A 21,675-nucleotide genomic window follows, 5' to 3' on the forward strand; every position below is an offset into this window, starting at 1 on the left:
ACCCTGAGGGGAATGAGGTCTGTGCACCCAGGGGCGGAGCTAGCCGTCCGCAGGGGCGGGGTGAGCATCCCAGGGGCGCGTTGCCCACGACAAGCATCCTGGGGGGCGGGGCAGTGATGTCAAACCCCCCCCCCAGGGATGACACCCAGCGCGTGCTGCACCCACCGCACCCTCCTTCATTTGCCAGTGGGTCTCCTAAGAACAAAAACAGGGTGGTAATATACTGTTGCAAGATGGCAAAGAGATGGGGGATATCGAAATGGGGAGGAAGCCAGGGAAGGGATGTTGTATGAGAGGAAGAAATGTGGCAGTGCCCTGGTAGGAATGCAGATTATATCGCACCAGGGATGGGCAGCCTATTCACTGCAAAAAGGCAGCTGAATGCACACATAGCCAATACTAAAAGCTAAGTGGCTTCTGTGAAAAGGGATCTCCTGCCTTTATCTGTTCTGTGATCACTCTCTGGCTTCCATTAGGTTTCCCAAGCTAGCTTAGGGAATTTGACAGCACAGTCCTTATATATTGAGTTCAACGAGGTTTATTCCAAGGTAAAGCTGCGAGTGCAGCTTTCTCCCAACTGAAGTGCAGAGTGTTTGAGGACCAGGACATTCACAGGGGAACCAAAATGCTTGTTTACAAAGCTATTGGGCTACCAACCTTACTGTATGCTCGTGAAATGTGGGCCACTTATAAACACCGTCTCAAACACCTCAAAAGATTCCATCAACGGTGTCTCCGAAACATTTTACACGTCACTTGGGAAGACAGGTGAACTAATACCAGTGTACTGGAAGAAGCAAAGATCACCAGTGTTGAAGAAATGATTCTTCAACATCAATTTTGTTGGAGTGGTCATGTTGTGTGGATGCCTGATTATCGTCTTCCAAATCAACTACTCTATTCCAAACTTAAAAATGGAAAGCGTAATGCTGGTGGTCAACAAAAGAGGTTCAAAGACTCTCTCAGGGCAAATCTAAAAAAATGTAGTATAAACACTGACAACTGGGAAACACTGGCCTGCGAGTGCTCCAGTTGGAGAACAGCCTTTACCAAAGGTGTCATGGGCTTTGAAGGTGCTCAAACTCAGGAAGAAATGTGCTAAGAGGAAGGTACGCTTGGCAAACCCTCACAGTGATCAACTCCCACCCAGAAACCTATGTCCCCACTGTGGAAGGATGTGTGGATCAAGAATTGGCCTCCACAGTCACTTACAGACTCACTTTTAAAACCCTATTCATGGAAGACAATTTTACTCGGCTACGAGTGATCACTAAAGAAGAAGACACCCAGGTAAACAGATATGGAGCCACAGGTGAGAGCCGAGCCCAGAGTGGGGAGGAAGAAGAGTTTGGATTTGATATCCTGCTTTATCACTACCCGAAGGAGTCTCAAAGCGGCTAACATTCTCCTTTCCCTTCCTCCCCCACAACAAACACTCTGTGAGGGGAGTGGGGCTGAGAGACTTCAGAGAAGTGTGACTAGCCCAAGGTCACCCAGCAGCTGCATGTGGAGGAGCGGGGAAGCGAACCCGGTTCACCAGATTACGAGACTACCGCTCTTAACCACTACACCACACTGGCTCACAGGTGACAAACTACCCCAGAAGGTGCAGGACATCAGCAGTTTGACGCCACCCCCAGAGGCGCACTCCATTGTCTCTCAAGGCAGAAAGATGCCAACAAAGCAGATCTAGGGTAGCAGGCCAAGAACAAGTCATACCAAATTATTATTTTACCAGGGATAGCTCTAAAATGCTACCATGTCACATAAAATGATGTAATATCTCTGAAATGATGAAAATAAGCAATCCACTGCCCGGTTTCACTTGCACTTTAAATCCATCAGTCTCAATTCCCTGAGCCACCCCCACCCCATCCCTGGACAATTCATGTTTCTTTCATATGCATGTCTTGTTTCCGCTTGCGTAGTATAAATAGAACTTCTCTGAGAGGCTGGTGTTTTTTAATGCCTTCCACATGGCACTGAATTAAAGGGATATTCCACACAACTTCGACCTGGCTTGGACTAATGAAAGGAAAGGGGGGAAAGCTGGAAAACTGAAAATGGAATACCAAATATAGGACACTGCCTTCTCCCAAGTCAGACAGTTATTGACCACAGTCGCTGGCAGTGCCTCTTCAAAGACAAGGAAAAAGGACTATATATAAAAAATATTAAACATTAAAACAACCCCTTCCCTATACAGGGCTGCCTTCAGATGTCTTCTAAAGGTTATATAGTTACTTGGCTCAGGGGTCGCATAACTCCATACCCTCCAACATTCCTCTGATGAAAATAGGGGTGTCCTAAGGGAAAGTGGTGATTCTGGGATCAACTCAGAAACCGGGACGGCTTCTGTAAATCCGGGACTGTTCCTGGAAAACAGGGATACTCGGAGGGTCTGGTAGTAGGTATTATTGAAAGTTATTCAATTTATGTATACTGCCCTACATCCAAGGATTGTAGGGTCAGTTTACAGTAGCCCCACTAGAAGGAAAATTATAAAGCAAAACGTGACGGCACCCTTCTAAGCGGTTTCTGTACCCTATACATTTAAAGTGGCATCATACCACTTTACACAGTTGTGGTTTCCCCCAAGGAATACAGTGGTACCTCAAGTTAAGAACTTAATTCCTTCTGGAGGTCTCTTCTTAACCTGAAACTGTTCTTAACCTGAAGCACCACTTTAGCTAACAGGGCCTCCCACTGCCGCCGCACCACTGCTGCGGGATTTCTGTTCTCATCCTGAAGCAAAGATCTTAACCCAAGGTAATATTTCTGGGTTAGCGGAGTCTGTAACCTGAAGCGGATGTAACCTGAAGCGTAGGTAACCTGAAGCATCTGTAACCCGAGGTACCACTGTACTGTGGACCTCCATTCCTCAAGCAACTACCATTCCCGGACTTCCCTGGGAAGTGGAATCAATTGCAAAACTGCTCCCGCAATCTCCTTTATTCAGCCCCTCCTCTTCCATTATCAGAGCTTTTATCTTTTTATTTTTTATTTTTAACGCTACATTTGGGCAACTGCAGCACCCGCTCATCGCGTTTACCGACGGGCACCATTTCATTAGTATTATTTGAGTGGAAGGTAATAACTTCATATGGACATCTACTAGGTGTGTCATGCCAATCAAGCACGATTTAAAAATAAATAAATACAAGGCATAAGCTGCCATTCCAGGAAAAAGCAGGTGTGAACGTAAAACACAGAAACGAAACAAGTTCACAGCTCTGAATGTACCTTATAGCAGGGAGAGGCAGAAGACAGATCCTGATCTAGCTGTAGATCTCTGGCTAATTTGAAGTAGATAAGCAACGATTTCTGACTCCCAAATATTTAACAACAACAAAATAATTCCCATCCATGCCGCATTATACTACTGAAGTGAAGGAAGCAAGGAATGATACTAGCAGTAGATTTGAAGGACTGTGAGCTCTGTTCAGTTGTGGCGCTCCGAGCAGATTCCTGGGATCAGAATAGCTTGGTTCTAAGTGCAAGTATTTTGCATCAAGCTCTGATTGGTGGATCTCAAGGTTCTAGTAGGCACACACACACACACACACACACACAGAGAGAGAGAGAGAGAGAGAGAGAGAGAGAGAGAGAGAGAGAGAGAGAGATACACAGTAGATTTCACAAGCCAGAAGCCTGAAAGAATCTAAAGTAATTGGCAGCCTCCCGTAGCAGAAGAGTTAGAATACTGGATTTGGTTTTGGGAGGTTCAAATCCTCGCACAAGCTCACTTTTGGGAAACACCCTCAGCCTAATCAAACTCAAATGATGTTTGGGGGGGGGGGGAGAAATGGGAAGAGATAGTCCTGTATCCATTCCATGGGAGCGGAAAAATCGAATCAGGCTAATGCACAGAAAACTATTAAGTCCTTTGGATGAAATGCAGAGTATTTTTTTTTTTTTAAGGATTTAAATAAACAAAATAAAGAAACAGGAGGCCCACGTGCGAAATCTGCCTCACTCAGGACAGTTGAGTTGAAGGAAGACCCCACCCCGCCACAAAAAAAAATTACAATATTTACAAATGCCTTCCTTCTCTCCCGGCATGTCATTCCTGAATGTTGCAAAGAAGCAATATGCGTTCTGGGAAGAAGCCCTTTTCAGCTCGAAGGTCTGCGTTCTAACCATTCTTTTTTTAACGTCGTTTACAAAACACGGGGTGTTAAAATTCCCCCATGTAAGATGACTTGAAAAATCATGTCCCCCAGAGTTTATTATTGTCATCACCAAGCATTCTGAATTAACACATCTCAGGCTGACTCCTGAAACGACATGCTTAAGAAGAGGGATCTAGAAAAAAAACATGTCTGCCAAATCCTAGGCCCTTTCTCTGGATGCAATATTTTCCACTGTGGGAATCAGCTTTCGGAAGAAATCTTGGGCAGAAACAAATAACGGAGAAGGTTGGCATTGAAAGTTCACCCAGATTTGTCAGGATTGATCTGAGAGCAGAGATTTGGAGGGTTCAGCAGACCCCAACTGATGTGCTGCTTCTGGAAGAAATTGGCACAGGCTTTCAATCTGGGCAGTCTGCATATTTACCATCTTACCCAACACTGCTGCTTCATGAGCGCAGCAGATTTCGGCATGCTTAACAGAGCTTTGACCTCCTCTGCAGTCCTCAGAAACGTTTCCGAGGGCGCACAGTAAAAGGGGGAGTCCCATTGCATTAGCAGAACCTCCTTCCCCCCACCCCCAGCACTGGCCACTAATATATAGGATCACAGAATTGTAGAGGTGGATGGGACCCCAAGGGTCATCTAGTCCAACCCCCTGCAATGCAGAAATCTCGGCTAAAGCATCCACGACAGATGGCCCCATCCAACCTCTGCTTAAATACCTCCAAGGAAGGGGAGTCCACTATTCCCCAACAGCGCTGTCTTTAGCATATGCGCGCAGTGGTGCAAAGATCTGCCCAGCACCCCCAAATTTAGTTTAGCCCCCAAACTAACTTTTACTATGCTTTTGTCAGACACCACACTTACACCTTAATCTCTTGTTTATGAAAGAAAGGAAAAAGAAACAAACTTTTTTATTCTCTCATTTCTTTACAATGCACTTCTACTTAAGTATACAACACCACCACACTTAAACTTATAAGTATTGTTTAGGCACCTACTTAGGAGAAACATAGCAGAGCAGTTCAATGCAATACGTAACATAATATTTTGATGTAAGAGTTAATTTTGCGTGCATGGCGCCGTTGTGAATGACAAGCGCGTCTTTGGTAAACGAGTGCATAAAGTCAAAAGTCCTTTAGTGAAACAGTAGGTATACATTTCGGTAACACCTAGGTATACAGTGGTACCTCGGGTTACATACGCTTCAGGTTACATACGCTTCAGGTTACAGACTCTGCTAACCCAGAAATAGTGCTTCAGGTTAAGAACTCTGCTTCAGGTTGAGAACAGAAATCATGCTCCGGCGGCACAGCAGCAGCAGGAGGCCCCATTAGCTAAAGTGGTGCTTCAGGTTAAGAACAGTTTCAGGTTAAGAACAGACCTCCGGAACAAATTAAGTACTTAACCCGAGGTTCCACTGTATATGTATTTTGCTTTTCTAGCTTGATCAAAACTATTTATTATTTCATAACTGGTAGATAGTTAAGAGCTTAGGCGGCTTCAGAGGTGGGCCCCTGGCGCGCGCCCCCAGAATTCGGCGCCAAGGTGCCCCGCACCTCTTGTACCCCCAGGTAAAGACAACCCTGTATCCCCAAGGAAGACTGTTTCACTGTCAAACAGCTCTTGCTGTCAAAAAGTTCTTCCTGATTTAACACAAATGCAAAGCTATGGAGATGAATCACATCCCAACCACATCTTCTGCATGGATCTCCTTAAAAACCAGAGTTTTGGTGAAATAGCAAGCTCGCTTACCTAGAAGCAACACACCACTAGATTCAAGTGTACCAAGAAAACAAGCATGCCTAGGATTGTAGCCTTATGGTCCCAACTTCAAATCAAAGCAACCCGCCTTTTAAATAAAAACAGATAATTGATTGGTTTTGTGGGGGGAAAGGACTCACCATCTCTGCGTATCCTCAAGCCAAAGCTGGAAAGACATCTAACATGCCATGATTTCATTCGTCCCGGCCAAAGCATTTGAACGAGGCCAGACAGTAGGACAGCTCAACATTTCCTCCTAGAGACAGCAAATTTATTCCTCTCTAGCAGACATTGGGGTTGACTGGCAAGCAACCAAGGAGCCCGGAAAGCTCATCCAAGGTAGCTGGAACATCTACCTTAATAGCACAGAGAGCTGCCTTACACAGAGCCAGGCTAACTTTGTCTACTTAGCCCAGCATCAAGCACTTCAAGGCTGCTAATGGTTCTCCAACCAGAGGTCTTCTTCCTTCTTCCGCTACCCAATCCCTTTCTCAACTAGAGATGCTCTGAAAGGACCTTTTGCACACAAAGAAAACAGTCCACCGCTGAGCCGTGGTTCCTTCCCTGCATAGGACTCCGTCAGATGTGGTTTTGATGCCAGCAAGCCTCCAAAATATAAAATAATGAATCAGGAAAATATGGGCAGGGGGAGAGGGAATCCACATCTGCCACAGGCTAAAAATTAGCAGGATACCCAAGAAGCAGCGACTGCATTGCCTAAGAAGCAGGGAGAGGGTTTGCTTATAAAAAAAGGAAGCAGCTGCTTTCAAACAGGCCAACGCATTTTGGTCCAAGGCACACACACAAAAAGTTGTGAAATGAAATGACAAAAAAAGAACCAGTTTCTCAATCTGAGGCTCCCTTTGAGCTGGGGGGGTCACTGGACAATTGGCCCCACGTACACACACACACACACACACACAAAATCATCTAAATTGCAACCGAGTATATAACTGAAAATCATAAATAAAATTAAAAAAAAGAGAGATTCATGGAGCCTAAATCAAGGGCTGTTGCCTCCAATACCTACATAGAATCTTCATGATCCAAGACAGAACACCAAATTCTAGAGGCAAGCAATGGGGGATTATTCTCTCTCATCCTGCCTTGCAAAAAAGCTTCCAGAGGCTTATGACCGGCCACAGGACTAGACAAGTTTTTGCTCTGATCCAACAAAGAGGTTATTATAGTCATGTCTTTCCGTCTTGCCCGCCGCCCACTATAAGGCAACAGACCTCTTTCTCAAACAGCAACTTTCTTTAACAGCTCGCCTGGTAACCACAGGCAAGCGGAAAATCATAGCATTGGATGAGACCCTGAGGGTCATCTAGTCCAACCCCCAGCAATGCAGGAATCTGAGTTAAACCATCCATGACAGATGGCCACCTGACCTCTGCTTAAAAACCTCCAAGGAAGGAGAGTTCACAACCTCCCGAGGGAGACAGTTCCACTGCCGAACTTCCCTTCTCCACAACCAGCATCAAAATGCAGCAGAGGGGCAAACTGGCATATTTCTGTAAATTTGTCTCTCTGAAAGCCGGTGTCCGTCGGCACACCTTGTGGCAGTGAGTTCCATATGCTAACTCTGTGCTGTGCCGTACGCTGTCCCACCCGCACCTCCTGAAACCAATGTTGGGATTACAAATATAGGAGCCAATAAATACGGTATCTGTCACAAATCAAAACTGCTGGTTTCAACGTAGCCTTGCCACTCGTAACAGATCGCCTTGTCACACACCTCCAGCCACTACACTTGGCAGAAGGCTTTTCTTTTTTTTAACTAACCTGCTGGCTGTGTTGGAAAGGGCTTTCCCTCTTCCACAGCCAGCATGGAAATGCAGGCTATTTTTAAAAAAAAAAAAATTGCACATACTATATCTATTTCACAAGTGTTTTATGCACTACTGTTGTGAAACGCAGCACTGTTATTTGTTTCAATACTACTGCTCCTGTACACTTTAGGAGTCCCATTGACTGTGGTTTCCGTGTTATTTTCAAGGCTGTCATGCAGGGATCTCTCAGAGTCTGCTAACACGCTCACATCACTCAAATAAAAATCACAACATTGGCTGTGCGATGATGCCCTTTATGATTGTAAGCCATTGTGATCCCAGATAAAATTCCCACACATTCCCCCGCCCACCACAGAGGTAAGGCTGGACCACACGACCCCAGCTGAGCTCAGTATGTGTGCCGAGACGGGAGGCAGAAAAGGCGCGTTCAAGACTAGCTAAACGCCAGCTAACATTCGATCAGCTGCATCCCCCGAACCAGCTCCCAGCAAACTCTCGTTCTGACACCATCCCAGAACTGTCAAAAGAGATGCAGCCATCGCCTATCCCCGAAGTTCCAATGTACACCAAGAAATCTGAGATTGCAGAGTTTAACCATTGCGTTGGGGTTGGGGGTCGAAGCCTTGGCCCCACAGCCCCCCCCCCCATGCCCTTGTCTCAGGGCCTGTCCTCTGGCACAACATTGCTAGGCAGGGTCTTAATCTCACTGGGGAGCGGCAAAAGAGCACAGCTAGTGGCGCAGCAATAAAACTGCTACCACATTTGCAAAGCTTAGCAAGGTCCGGTATGGGTTCAGCTTGGATGGGGGACCATGTGTTGAGATTCCTGCATCATAGCAGGTTGGACTCACGTGCTTGAAACTCAGATATATAAGCTAGGGGCCAAACGGCTCCGTAAACCAAGGTTGCAGTCGCCAAAACAGAATGTCTAGCTGCCATTTTGGCGCAAGACGGCTCTAAAGTCTTATTTTTCAAATGGCGGACTGACTGAGATGGATTATCAGTTAAATATCTGGCTAGTTCAGATGACAACCTTGAGCTAGGTTAAGAGCTCTGAGAAATTCAAGAAGAAAAGTCACTTTTATCCAGGGACAGTCCACATATATATTCAGTGCCGGATTTACGTATAAGCTAAACAAGCTATAGCTTAGGGCCCCACTCTCTTGAGGACCCCCAAAAAATTATAGGGGAAAAAACTGGATGTACATTTCCAAAATAGAAGATAAAAAAGAAAATAAAACCTACATACAGCAGCAGCGTTTTGTGTTGTGTAGGCTCCTATGATGTAAGTAATGGGCCGCGCCTGCTAGCCTGCTCCCTAAAATATCACTGGTTTGCTCATTTCCATATAGCATGTATTCAACACAAAATACAGCAACGATTTGTTGTTGACAAAGGATAGCTGGACATATAAAGGGTCCCATTACCTTCAGTAGCTTTGGGCCTCATCAAACCTAAATCCGGCCCGGTATATATTGGCCGATTCCAACCTCTTTTGCTTAATGGTGACACGGACCATTCATAACGTTAAGAATATTTTTCACAACTCAGAGCACAGCAGTAGGGTGGGGTAAGAGAAGACAAGCTGCAACAATTCACTATAACCTTGTTCACTGTTCCTGCTCAGGCCGCACGGGAAAAGCATTTTGGTTCCTGAAATTCATCCTGATCGCGCAGATTATATCTCACGGATAGAATTCTACAGTATTAGTGCATGAAAACGGTCTAGATCCAAGGATCCCCAGGCATGCAGCTACAGATGGTGGAGATGTCAGGGGACATCTTGGTGGCACAGGCATCTTCACTTGATCACAAGTGGCCAATAGGCAGCTGCAAAATGCACTTGGCTAATTTTGAACACTGGTTGGACTAAACGATGCTCAACATCCCTTCCAGCTCTGTGATTCTTTGAGTCCCCTGTAGAGTCTGATATTGATGGCAGCTGTATTCCACAAGCTGTTTCCAAAGAGCTAGAGGTAAAGGTAAAGGGACCCCTGACCATTAGGTCCAGTCGTGACCGACTCTGGGGTTGCAGCGCTCATCTCGCTTTATTGGCCGAGGGAGCCGGCGTACAGCTTCTGGGTCATGTGGCCAGCATGACTAAGCCGTTTCTGGCAAACCAGAGCAGCGCACAGAAACACCATTTACCTTCCTGCCGGAGCGGTACCTATTTATCTACTTGCACTTTGACTTACTTTTGAACTGCTAGGTTGGCAGGAGCTGGGACTGAGCAACGGGAGCTCACCCCATCACAGGGATTCGAACCGCTGACCTTCTGATCGGCAAGTCCTAGGCTCTGTGGTTTAACCCACAGTGCCACCCGCGTCCCTTCCAAAGAGCTACCCTCCACAATTAGCAGAGGATCTACAATTAGCAGACGGCTGTTATTCCCACTTTGCACAGCATATCCAGGAAGATCAGGTTAAAGGTTTCTCAGTTTGTATGTCTTGCCACTTCCAGGTGGGGAGGGCAGCCCTTCTCTGAGGGCCTAACCCACCATCCAGAATCTGTATTTTCCAATTGTTCCTGCTCCCCAGAGACATGCACAATTTCCCCAAATCTGATGAATCCACGTGTCTTGTTGCATCACTATTTTGTTCCGGCAATTGCTTTTTTTCTTTTCTTTTGTACGTTCGATGTGACTCAGCTGCAAAGAGTTGCAACTCTTTGAAAGTTTGCGTTTCCTCTTTCAAATCCCTGGAAGTTTCAGTTCCAAGTGCATGGGGTTCATCTAATATATGTGTGAAATGTACACACATGGACCTTAAGATACGAAGCAAAGGCACAGCCTGGCGTTTTGGGTGCTGCAAAGCTCTGCTTGTGTTGCTAGAATGTTATGGGACAATCATGTGCTTCTGTCTACTCAATCTGGAATGAAAACAGCCTCGTTTGATTTAAACTAGTGCTGGATAGGCTCATACAGAGTAATCCACATTAAGAGTCTGGCGAACTTTGGCAGTACTGAAAAGGGAGGGAAGTGATCCTCTGGGTGAGAATACTTTAGGTCAGGAATGGGGAAACTTTGACCCTACTTTTGGAATACACACAAGTAAAATCACCCAGAATCCATTCCCCCTCTCCCATTGTTTGTCAGATATATGTTCGACGAAGACCCACCATATGAAACTTATTTCGATTCTGAGCTTCCTTCCTCCCCGAAGCTGGAAGATCTCCCCTTCACAAATACAAAACAAGGATACTACATTTCTTCTCAAATATCCTCAAAGCACTGCCAACACAATCAGCAGATCTTAAGAGCATAGAATTCCAGTACAGGAACTGAATTTCTGACATACTAAGCATTTTAAGAAAAATAATAAAAAAAGCAGAAGCGAAAATGCAACTCCCAAGATTCTAGTCCTTGTGTTTATTGCAATATAGCTGAGAACACAGTGTCACAATTCCACACACCAAGGACCATTCTACCAATAGGACTGGCACATTCTTTAGGCAATATATTTAGGGTGAAAAGTGAAATTCCAGAAGCAGAATACACCGTGCAGATTGATTATTCCTGCATGTACTGGGCTAACTTTGCAAAATCTATTCCATTTCTAGGATTCAGACTCTCAAATAATTTGGAACCTTTTGAAAATAGTTTCCTAAATCATGGAAGGGGGAAAGTTTTGGAGAAGATTCTCTCTTTGTAGCACCCAGTTGATAAATCTCCTGGAGCGATATGAACATATCCGTGAGTCATCTTGGTGGAATTCCCCCTTACAACACACACTTTCTTCTTTCTTTTGAAAAATTTGTCATCAGTGCCGGTGGTATGCAATTATGACTTAATCTTAGCTACGTTCCAGGTCGATCCACTGCCCAAGAACAACGGCAAGTGAAGTAAACAATACAATTTTTAACCTTTTTAACCTTTCTCAAAATGCCAGGTCCCTAGATCCACCGTCTCCGAGAACAGAAGCCAAAAACTCACTTCAAAGCTGCAATTAACTACTGTCAGCATTAATTGGGCTCTCGGGGAATCAACAGGTTCCCCCTGCCCAGGCCGACGTCAGTCGAGAAGCAGAGAAACAGTGGAGAGAGAGATCATAACCTAACAAGCCAAGGGGAAAAGGAAACTCGAAGCCTTTAATTTATTTTTTTCCAAAGTGTGCCTCATTCAAAAGCTTAAAAGCAGGTGGCAGATCTTCAGATCTGCGAAGGAGAAAGTTTAAAGCAAACAAACCCGTAGGTCCCAGACCGGCCCATTCTGGAAAAGGAAGTTTTTTTGGGGGGGGCTGCCAAGTTCCTTTCATAAGCAAATAAGGACACAATGGTGTGATTCATACTCCCGAGTTTACCCAAGCCTGAGCTACATATGCAAAAGTCTCTAGAAGCAGAAGGGAGGGGGGGGAGGTGGCCAAAGAAGATGAAGGGGAAGGGGAAGGAAGGGGTTGGCCAGTGGAAGGAATCCAGCAGCTCAGCCTTACCTTCAGTCAGCCAGGTTTCCTGAAATTGGTTCAGGTCGTGGAAGAGATCTGCAAGAGAACAGGACAGGGTATGATGGCCATGGAGCGGCTGCATCAGAACGAGAGCAATGCATGATACATAGGGCTGCCTCTGAAGACGGTTCGGAAACTTCAGCTGCTGCAGAATTCAGTGGCCAGTATGCTCACCAGAGCAAAACGGTTTGAGCCTATTACACTGATCCTGGTCCGACTGCCGTGGCTACCAATTAGTTTCCGAGCCCAATTCAAAGTCCTGGTTTTGACCAATAAAGCCTTAAACGGCTCAGGGCCGCAATGCCTCAAGGACCGCCTCTTTCCATATAAACCTACCCGGACCCTGAGATCATCTTCTGATGCCCTCCTTCGAGTGCTCCTCCTCGAGAGGTCCGGAGGGTGGCAACACGAGAACAGGGCCCTTTCTGCAGTGGCTCCCCATCTGTGGAATGCTCTCCCCAGGGACGTTCGCCTGGCGCCTTCATTATACAGTGGTACCTCAGGTTAAGTACTTAATTCGTTCTGGAGGTCCGTTCTTAACCTGAAACTGTTCTTAACCTGAAGCACCACTTTAGCTAATGGGGCCTCCTGCTGCTGCTGTGCCGCCGGAGCACAATTTCTGTTCTCATCCTGAAGCAAAGTTCTTAACCCGAGATACTATTTCTGGGTTAGTAGACTCTGTAACCTGAAGTGTATGTAACCTGAGGTACCACTGTACACCTTTAGGCACCAAGCAAACACGGTGCTTTTTAACCAGGCCTTTGATTGATCCGATTTTATATCCTATGCCCTTTTAAAATGTATTTTCTTTGGGGGGGAGGGGCTATTGGGTTGTTGATTTTATTTTCATTAGGTATTTTGTGGTTTTATATCTTGCTTTTATTTTGTGAACAGCCCTGAGACCCCCGGTTATAGGGTGGTATATAAATTCAATTAATCACCACCATCATCATAGTCTCATAGAGTTGGAAGGGACCAGGAGGGTCATCTAGACCAACCCCCTGCAAGGCAGGAATCTTTTGCCCAACGTGGGGTTTGAACCTACAGCCCTGGTATTCAGAGTTTCCTGCTCTACTGACTGAGCTATCTATCACCCATCTTGCGGCGAGGCTCCCAGGCACACAAGTGACAGGAGCCTAGAACGCCGGTGAATTCAGCAGAGCTTAGCTACAGGTCAGCTTGCACCCTGCTCGACTTCTCCAAGCAGCCCAAGTTTCTGATCTCGTGGTCCAACTAGTGATGCAGCAGTTAAAACAAAAACAACAATTAAATCTGTATGCACTCTTCATCCGTAGATCTCAGGGGCAGTTCGCAACATAAAAGAAGTGCAAAATACATAATGAAAATTGAAATGAAAACAAACCGATAATCCCCTCTCCCACAACACATTTAAAAGACCACTGTATGTAAATCAGCCAAAGGCCTGGTTGCAGAACAACATTTTTGCCTGGCACCTAAAGGTCTATTATGAAGGCACCAGCCAAACCTCCCTGGGGGGAGTATTCTACAAACAGGGAGCGGAAAAGGCCCATTATTGTGTTGCCACTCTCTGGACCTCTTATGGAGAAGGCACATGGAGGAGTTGTCGCTCTCCAGATGGTACTGAGGTTACAAGTTCCCTTCTCCTGCCTAAATCTGTTAGTTGGAGGGATGTAGCAATTGCATCAGGCAACCCCCTCAGGCAGGGCTGCAGACAGTTCCAGAGGTTGTGCAATGACAGCATTGGGAAGCCTAAGAACATTGACTGAAGATAAACCAGGAGTGCTTCAGAAATGTCAAAAAAAGAGAGAAGCCAAACACTGAGCATTAAAACTCATGGGAAACTCAACCCATGACAAGCTAAGGGGGTCACACGAGAAGGGATTCCTGCTCAGCATCAGTTCCTCAGTCTGTAAAACGGGAGCAAAAGCTGTACCAAAATATCATTATTTCAGGTCACGATGTTGCATCAGGATCCTTTTATTCCAGCGCCTACAGGCTTCACACAGGTGCTATATTCAAGTGGTCCCCATAGATAACCCACATTCATCTCTCTCCCGGTTCTCCCACATACACACCTTCGGGGTCTGGGACGTGGGGCATCCCAGGATCCATGGATTTCTTCCGCGCAGCCATCACAGCTCTGCCTTCCAGGATGCCATTTCCTGACGGTTTCTGTATTTGAAGAAGAAGAAAAACAACGCACACGACGTAAGACAATGCTGGACTCAACTCCAGTCCGATCTACAGGCTGCAAAGATACAATGCAAGGCCGACCAGGGAAGAGGTCCGGCGGTTCGATTCTCCTTCATCGCTCACCTGTGCAGAAGTGTAAGGCACCTGCTGGTCCAAATACCCTTTCATCCTCCCATCGGTCATGGGTGCGAATCCCTCGCCAACATGGAGGGCTGGCAGCAAACCCTGCAAGGAGAATTGCATGTAGGAGAAACAAACAGATACCAAAATCGTGCCCCATAGCAGTCAGGACACGCGGAGCAAAACACAAGGATCGTAGAATTGCATACAAAACAGGTGATATTATGTGGTGACGGCAAAGGGGGGGGGGAATTACAGCCCCTTCCAGTGACCCTCTCTTTGCTGCTACAAGCAGAAATACCCAAGTGGGGCACGTCCTCTCCCCACATTCCACAAATTGAAGAGGAAAGACCCCCTTCAGAGGAAGAGGGTACTCAACAGAGAGGAGTATGGGCATTTCCTAATCTCTTCCCCCCTATTCCCCCCCCCCGCACCCCTTTCCAAGCCTCTTCTCTTTGCTTACTTTACTGACTTTTATTCCCACCCCCGGGGGGCGGGATTGCTATGCGCCCTCCCCATGTTGACTTCAACACCCGCCCGCTCCCCTCACTTCAAAACCCAACTTTCCTCAAAACCGGCTTCCTTCGCTTTCCTTAGCCTAAGACTGCACGCTAGTGCCCACTTACCTGGGAGTAAGCCCCACGGGACCCAGCGAGACCGAGTAGGCACGCATCAGGGTCGCGTGGGGAAAGTCTCCCGCCCCTGGTCACGCACTCCTCTTTTCTATTTGTCTCCCTTTCCTTTGGCTACCCGCCTCCCTCCCCGGATCTTCCCTACATCCTGACACCCTATCCAAAAATCAGCTCCCTCCCGGACTAGGCCCCAGAACTGGTTCCCACGTCCTTTTCCTCCCCAGTATAATTTACCCCCCCCCAAAAAAAAAAAAAACTTCTGCGATGTGAGGCGACATCGCCACCCCAATTTGCCTTAAAAAGTTACTTTTCCCGCGCCTTCACCCAGTGCTTTTTTTCGGGGGGGGGGGACGCAGGGGGAAGCAGACCCCTAAACCTGTGGTGAATCTTTGCACTTTTGTCCATTTGCTGTATTTATTTTCCCCGATCTGAACTATAAAATGGTGATTTTCTGGAGTCAAAATGAGAGTAACCCTTAATATTTTTAAAGCAAAAAAAAAAAGCACTGCCCTCACCTGAGATCGGAAAAAGAGTGGGGGGGGGGTCAGTCCAGGTTTTTGCAGTCGGCCCCCACCGCAGGGCAGCTGATCCTCGATAACAGAGCTACGCTACTTCTCGTGGGACGGCGCCGAGTAAGGTTGCTCCCGCCTCCAGCCCGGGAGTCGTTTCCTCTTTCACAGAAACAGACTCTTTTCTGTTTCTCTTTGTTTCATTGACTTTGTGAATGGAGGAGCGGGAGGGGCGGAATCCCCCTCGCCTCGGGCGGGGGACACGCTCGGCCAATCAAGGCTCCGCGTCGCCCTTATCCGGCCGGGGAGGGGCGCGGCTTGAGCGCCCCGAGCCAATCCGCGCGAGCTGCTCTAAGATTCATTCACGGCTGGAACTCCCATTCATAAAAAAAGAAGCACAAGAGCGCCCAAAGTTCATTCATAAAAGGCTGGGGAAGAAGGGAAACGTTGTAGGCACGTTGGTTGGGCTGCTGCCGTAGAGCCAGCTGCTCCCGCCTTTCCTCTAGGCCTCAAACTGGTTCTGTTGCTGCGTTTGTAAAGGCGTTGAGATCGGTATACGCCCGTCAACAGGCGAGGCGTGGTGACGGTGGCAGGAATCAAGTAGATAAAAGAAAACTAATCTACATCATAGGTTATGCTTAGGTATTTGGGAAAATTTTGTCTAAACGAGCTTCATTTTTAAAAAAGTGAGTTGGAGGGATTTTATTTAGGGATTTCAGGTTTGCGGGGAGGGGGGTTTCTAGTAGAGAAGGTGCAGTTTAAAGGGGGGGAATCCCTTTATGTTGCATATGCTAAAAGCTGAATTGTTTATAATAGTTAATAATACTGGGTTTTTAAGCCTTTTATGCCACTTTTTAAAGCAAAGGCGCTTCAATTTTTCTTTCCACATACACTTTATTTTACTCCTTATGCTTTACTGCAAAGTGCCAGGTCAGGCTACTACAATAAAATAACGTATTTTTCCATTTATAAAACTATATATTTCCCCCACCCCCCAAGTTTAAAATTGGGAGTCGTCTTATACACGGATAGTGCATATGGGGGATTTCTTCATTTGGAGTCCCAAAAACGGGTTGTGTTATACACGGAAAAATACAGTATACAGTGGTACCTCGGGTTACATACGCTTCAGGTTACAGACTCCGCTAACCCAGAAATAGTACCTCGGGTTAAGAACTTTGCTTCAGGATGAGAACAGAAATCGTGCTCTGGCGGCGCGGCAGCAGCAGGAGGCCCCATTAGCTAAAGTGGTGCTTCAGGTTAAGAACAGTTTCAAGTTAAGAACAGACCTCCAGAACGAATTTAGTTCTTAACCCGAGGTACCACTGTATGTGAGAGCATGGTGGCAGCAGGAGACCCCATTAGCTAAAGTGGTGCTTCAGGTTGAGAACAGTTTCAGGTTAAGAACGGACCTCCAGAATGAATTAAGTACTTAACCCGAGATACCAGTGTATAATTATAAATACATAGGCCCATTTGACCTTGTTACAGGGTTTGTGCTCAGTAAACAGGTCCACATTCATGCCATATATTTAAGTCAGTATCATACCATGGCTTTCCATTCATGCCCCCAGGTAATCCTGAGAGCTGAGGTTTGTTAAGGGTGCTGAAAGTTGTTAGGAGATCCCTATTCCCTTCCCAGAGCTACCATTGCTCATACACCCTGAATTCGGTCATTCATGAATATCATGATATATCATAGACAACTAAGTGGAGACCTCAAGACGGTTGGATGGCGCCTTGTACGCCTCCTTCTGGCGACTCCTGCAGCCAAGCTGGTGCCACACATATTTCTCTGCTTTCCTTTGAACTGCATCAGCGAGGCTGGGGGGGGGGGGGCAGGTCTTGACATCTGAGCAGCCCAGGACCTCCAAACACACTGCCCAGGCTTGCGCCCCAGGGAGGTCATTTCAGGGCTGCTAATGCTGCAGAAACAACATGGGAAACAGTAGTTATGAGTTATTGCAGCCACAGCAGGCGCTGTGATTCTGCACCGGTCTGATTTCATCCCTGGATGTGCACTCTATTGTCTCTCAAGACAGACAGATGCTAAGAGCAACATAGGGCATTACTGTGGTACCTTGATAGTCAAACGGCTTAGCTCCTGAAAAAATCAGCTCCCAAATGCTGCAAACCCGAAAGTGAGTGTGCTGGTTTGCGAACATTTCTCAGAAGCCGAACGTCCGACGCGGCTTCCGCTTGAGTGCAGGAAGCTCCAGCCAATAGGAAGCCGCACCTTGGTTTTCAAACCATTTTGGGGATTGAATGGACTCCCAGGACGGATTAAATTTGAGAACCAAGGTACCACTATACAGTCATACCTAGGGATGAATACGCTTTGGGTTAAGCATTTTCGGGTTGCGCTCCGTGGCAACCCGGAAGTAACAAAGCGTGTTACTTCTGGGTTTTGCCACGCGCGCATGTGCAGACCGTCAAAATGACGTCATGCGAATGCGCAGAAGCGCTGAAACATGCAGATGTGCGGACATAGGTAACGTTCGCTTCGGGATGCGAATGGGGCTCCTGAACAGATCCCGTTCGCATCCCGAGGTACCACTGTACTGCAAACTGTTTGAGACATGGTAAAGCACAGAAAGGGACACGGGTGGTGCTGTGGGTTAAACCACTGAGCCTAGGACTTGCTGATCAGAAGGTCGACGGTTCAAATCCCCGTGACAGGGTGAGCTCCCATTGCTCAGTCCCTTCTCCTGCCAACCTAGCAGGAAAGCACATCAAAGTGCAAGTAGATAAATAGGTACCAATCTGGCAGGAAGGTAAACAGTGTTTCTGTGCGCTCCTCTGGTTCGACAGAGCGGCTTAGTCATGCTGGTCACATGACCCGGAAGCTAGTAAAGCAAGATGAGCGCCGCAACCCCAGAGTTGGTCACGACTGGACCTAATGGTCAGGGGTCCCTTTACCTTTACCTTTAAAGCACAGAAAAGCAGTGTACAAATAAATGGCATATAGGAGTGGTTTGGGGGGGGGTTGCTGTTTAATACTTCAATTTTAAAAATATTGCTGACGGTTCCATCGCAAAGCCATGGCTGCACTCCAGGGGAGGAAAGAGCTTCAAAAGAAATGCAATGCGTAACTGAAAGTGAAAAGGGGCTTGCAGAATGGTGCAGGCATGCATGCAGGGAGAGAGGTTGGGTTTAGTGCCAAAGCAATATTCAGCAGACTTCTGCACAGTCACATTCCTTATGGCAACTGCAATTGGCAAGGAATGTGTGCACCGCCTGAGGGCAGGTCCTCATGCTCCCCTGTTGTTGAAGGACTCGGAAAACTAACACACATAGCAGTGCAACCTCAAGTGAAAATGGGCATGTCTTGCAGGAGAAATGAAGGGGGGGGCGGAATGTGCACAAGTGAGACCTGCAACAAAATGTTGTAGTTCTCCCTCTCCTGGTCCCAATCATGCCCTTTTCAAGAATACAGTGGTACCTCGGGTTAAGTACTTAATTCGTTCTGGAGGTCCGTACTTAACCTGAAACTGTTCTTAATCTGAAGCACCACTTTAGCTAATGGGGCCTCCTGCTGCCGCCGCGCCGCTGGAGCCCGATTTCTGTTCTTATCCTGAAACAAAGTTCTTAACCTGAAGCACTATTTCTGGCTTAGTGGAGTGTGTAACCTGAAGCGTATGTAACCCGAGGTACCATTGTACTCCGTTCCGTTCCCAGGCAGCATTCTGGGACTGATCAGCATGCTCACGTCTCTTTTTTTTGGGGGGGGCACAACCTTAGAGGCTTTTTCCTGCCCCTTTTTGCATCTCTCCAACCTAGGCTGTGTGTGAGTTCCCTGAGTCCTGCAAACATTTCCTTCTTGTGTGGTGGGCAGCACTGTTATGGTTCCGCAAGGATCCACACTCAGAGAACTTGAGTGCATTACAGTGGTACCTCGGGTTACATATGCTTCAGGTTACAAACTCCGCTAACCCAGAAATAGTACCTTGGGTTAAGAACTTTGCTTCAGGATGAGAACAGAAATCATGCTCCGGCAGCACAGCGGCAGCAGGAGGCTCCATTAGCTAAAGTGGTACCTCAGGTTAAGAACAGTTTCAGGTTAAGAACAGACCTCCGGAACGAATTAAGTACTTAACCCGAGGTACCACTGTATTATTCTAGGAGTTGAAGCTCGGGATGTGGGAATACGTCTGCAAACCAGGGCCGCATGCCCCTGTTGGCAAACTTCCAGGGGCCGCATTCTGGTGGTGGGTGGAGCCAGGCGGAACAAAAGAGATGAGATTTCCCTTTGTACAGTAACTGATGTTCAGTCAGATGTTCTGCAAACACCAATGCACTCATCTCTCCCTCCCAGCAAGCAAGAAGTAGTATCACAGATCAAGAGCATATTGCAATTTGAGCAAAAAACAGGCTAGGAGGATGTAGAAAGGGGCCTTTAGGGGTGGGGCCAAGGAAGTGGGTGGGGCTTAGGGAGTGGGTGGGGCCTGGACAAGAGTCCCAAGGGCCAGGCAGGGAGGCCTGACCCAGGCATAAAGTCCCCCACCCTGCATTTACAGTGGTACCTCGGGTTACATACGCTTCAGGTTACAGACTCCGCTAACCCAGAAATAGTACCTCAGGTTAAGAACTTTGCTTCAAGATGAGAACAGAAATCATGCTCCGACAGCACGGCATCAGCAGGAGGCCTCATTAGCTAAAGTGGTGCTTCAGGTTAAGAACAGTTTCAGGTTAAGAACAGACCTCCAGAACGAATTAAGTACTTAACCCGAGGTACCACTGTATTTGTTTTGTTTTATTCCATAAAATTGTATGTACCACTTGATTGTAATAAAACCTCCAAGCCGTTTACAAAAAGCTAAAGCAAGAACATCGAGGGGGAGAATCACTGCCGTGCTTTAAAACACACAAAATATTTGCCTCAACTTTCTAAGCATCTGGGTAAGCTTGTTTAAACAAGAAAGTTTTTAGCAGGCACTGGGAAAAGTGCAGCGAAGGCCCCTGCTCAATATCCATAGGCAGGGAGTTCCAAAGTGCCGGTTCTGCCACAAGAAATGGCTGAGTTCTTGCAAAGGTGGAATAGGAACTTGGCACCCGTAGTAGTGACAGTTCTGCCAGTCAAAGCAGCCAGTGGGCACACAATGGGGTAAGGCGATCTCATAGGCAAACTGGCTCCAAGTTGTTTACCTTCCCACCACAGTGGTACCTATTTATCTACTTGCACTGGTGTGCTTTCGAACTGTTAGATTGGCAGGAGCTGGGACAGAGCAACGGGAGCTCATTTCATCACGGGGATTAGAACCACTGACCTTCTGATCGGCAAGCCCAAGAGGCTCAGTGGTTTAGACCACAGCCTGTTCTTGATTCTGCCAACTTAGAGTCTCCTTGCTCCTTGCTACCAGTACCATTGAGCATCAGGCACTGCCGATAACATATTGCAAGGCAATATATTCCCACCCGCACCCCTGCAATAAATACGAGAGCTCAGCACCATCGCCATCGTGGGAATCCAGAGTTTGGGGTCCCCACAAGTGGGTGACGTGCCCCCTTGGCGCTTCCTAGCCCAGCACCCTTCCCCACTCTGCTGCCCCTTTGACTGCAGGGTGCCACCTCTTACTATTCCTCCCAAGTCCCCCCTTTTATATAGATATAATTTTCCGAGTGGGAGTCGTGTTGGGGGCACTTTGCATGCAGGAAGGAAGCCATTAAATTCTTAGCACTTTGAGAGATTAAATGCCATAACTTACAGCCGCCGAAGTTTCTCTCAAAATGTTATAATGTAAGAAAACAATTAAAAAGAGTTATCTCAGGGTGGGCAATGGTTTTATTGTGATGGAGTGCGCCGTTAATTGATTGCCATCTTGTAAGATTGGGCTGGGGGCAGGGGCAGCGGAGCAGTAAATGGCCGCGGCTCAGGAAGTGCTAAGGCGAGGAAGGGGAAAATCACCGTGGCTGAAGGGGCGGGGGCGTGTTAGAAAGTACAGTAATGTACACACAGAAGAGTAAAAGGAACCATTTTGTCACACACACACACACACACAGAAAGAGAGAGAGACTGCATATACACCATATAGTTAAAGTACAAGATTTCACCCAAACAGTCCCGGGAATTGTAGTTCATTAAGGGTGCTGGGAATTGTAGCTCTGGTCTCA

At 47.0% G+C, this 21,675-nt stretch overlaps 1 protein-coding gene across 4 annotated transcripts in view; it reads right to left on the reverse strand.

The window, feature by feature from the left end:
* The window catches only part of ETV4 (ETS variant transcription factor 4), a 39,834-nt gene extending 24,050 nt beyond the window's left edge, over positions 1-15,784 (reverse strand). For 2 of the 4 annotated variants that reach the window (XM_028702719.2, XM_028702718.2), the window contains exons 1-4: positions 15,571-15,783; positions 14,427-14,528; positions 14,186-14,282; positions 12,117-12,164 (exon numbers count right to left, since the gene is read on the reverse strand). In XM_028702719.2, the coding sequence (XP_028558552.2) occupies positions 12,117-12,164; positions 14,186-14,282; positions 14,427-14,486 (205 nt within the window). In that variant the 5' untranslated portion in view covers positions 14,487-14,528; positions 15,571-15,783. Of the gene's footprint in view, positions 1-12,116; positions 12,165-14,185; positions 14,283-14,426; positions 14,529-15,570 lie in introns of all 4 variants that reach the window. The other 2 variants (XM_028702720.2, XM_028702721.2) reach the window with 2 other exon arrangements.
* Between the last annotated feature and the right edge of the window lie 5,891 nt (positions 15,785-21,675).

The sequence above is a fragment of the Podarcis muralis genome, chromosome 13 (assembly GCF_964188315.1).
Source record: "Podarcis muralis chromosome 13, rPodMur119.hap1.1, whole genome shotgun sequence".
Lineage (NCBI taxonomy): Eukaryota > Metazoa > Chordata > Lepidosauria > Squamata > Lacertidae > Podarcis > Podarcis muralis.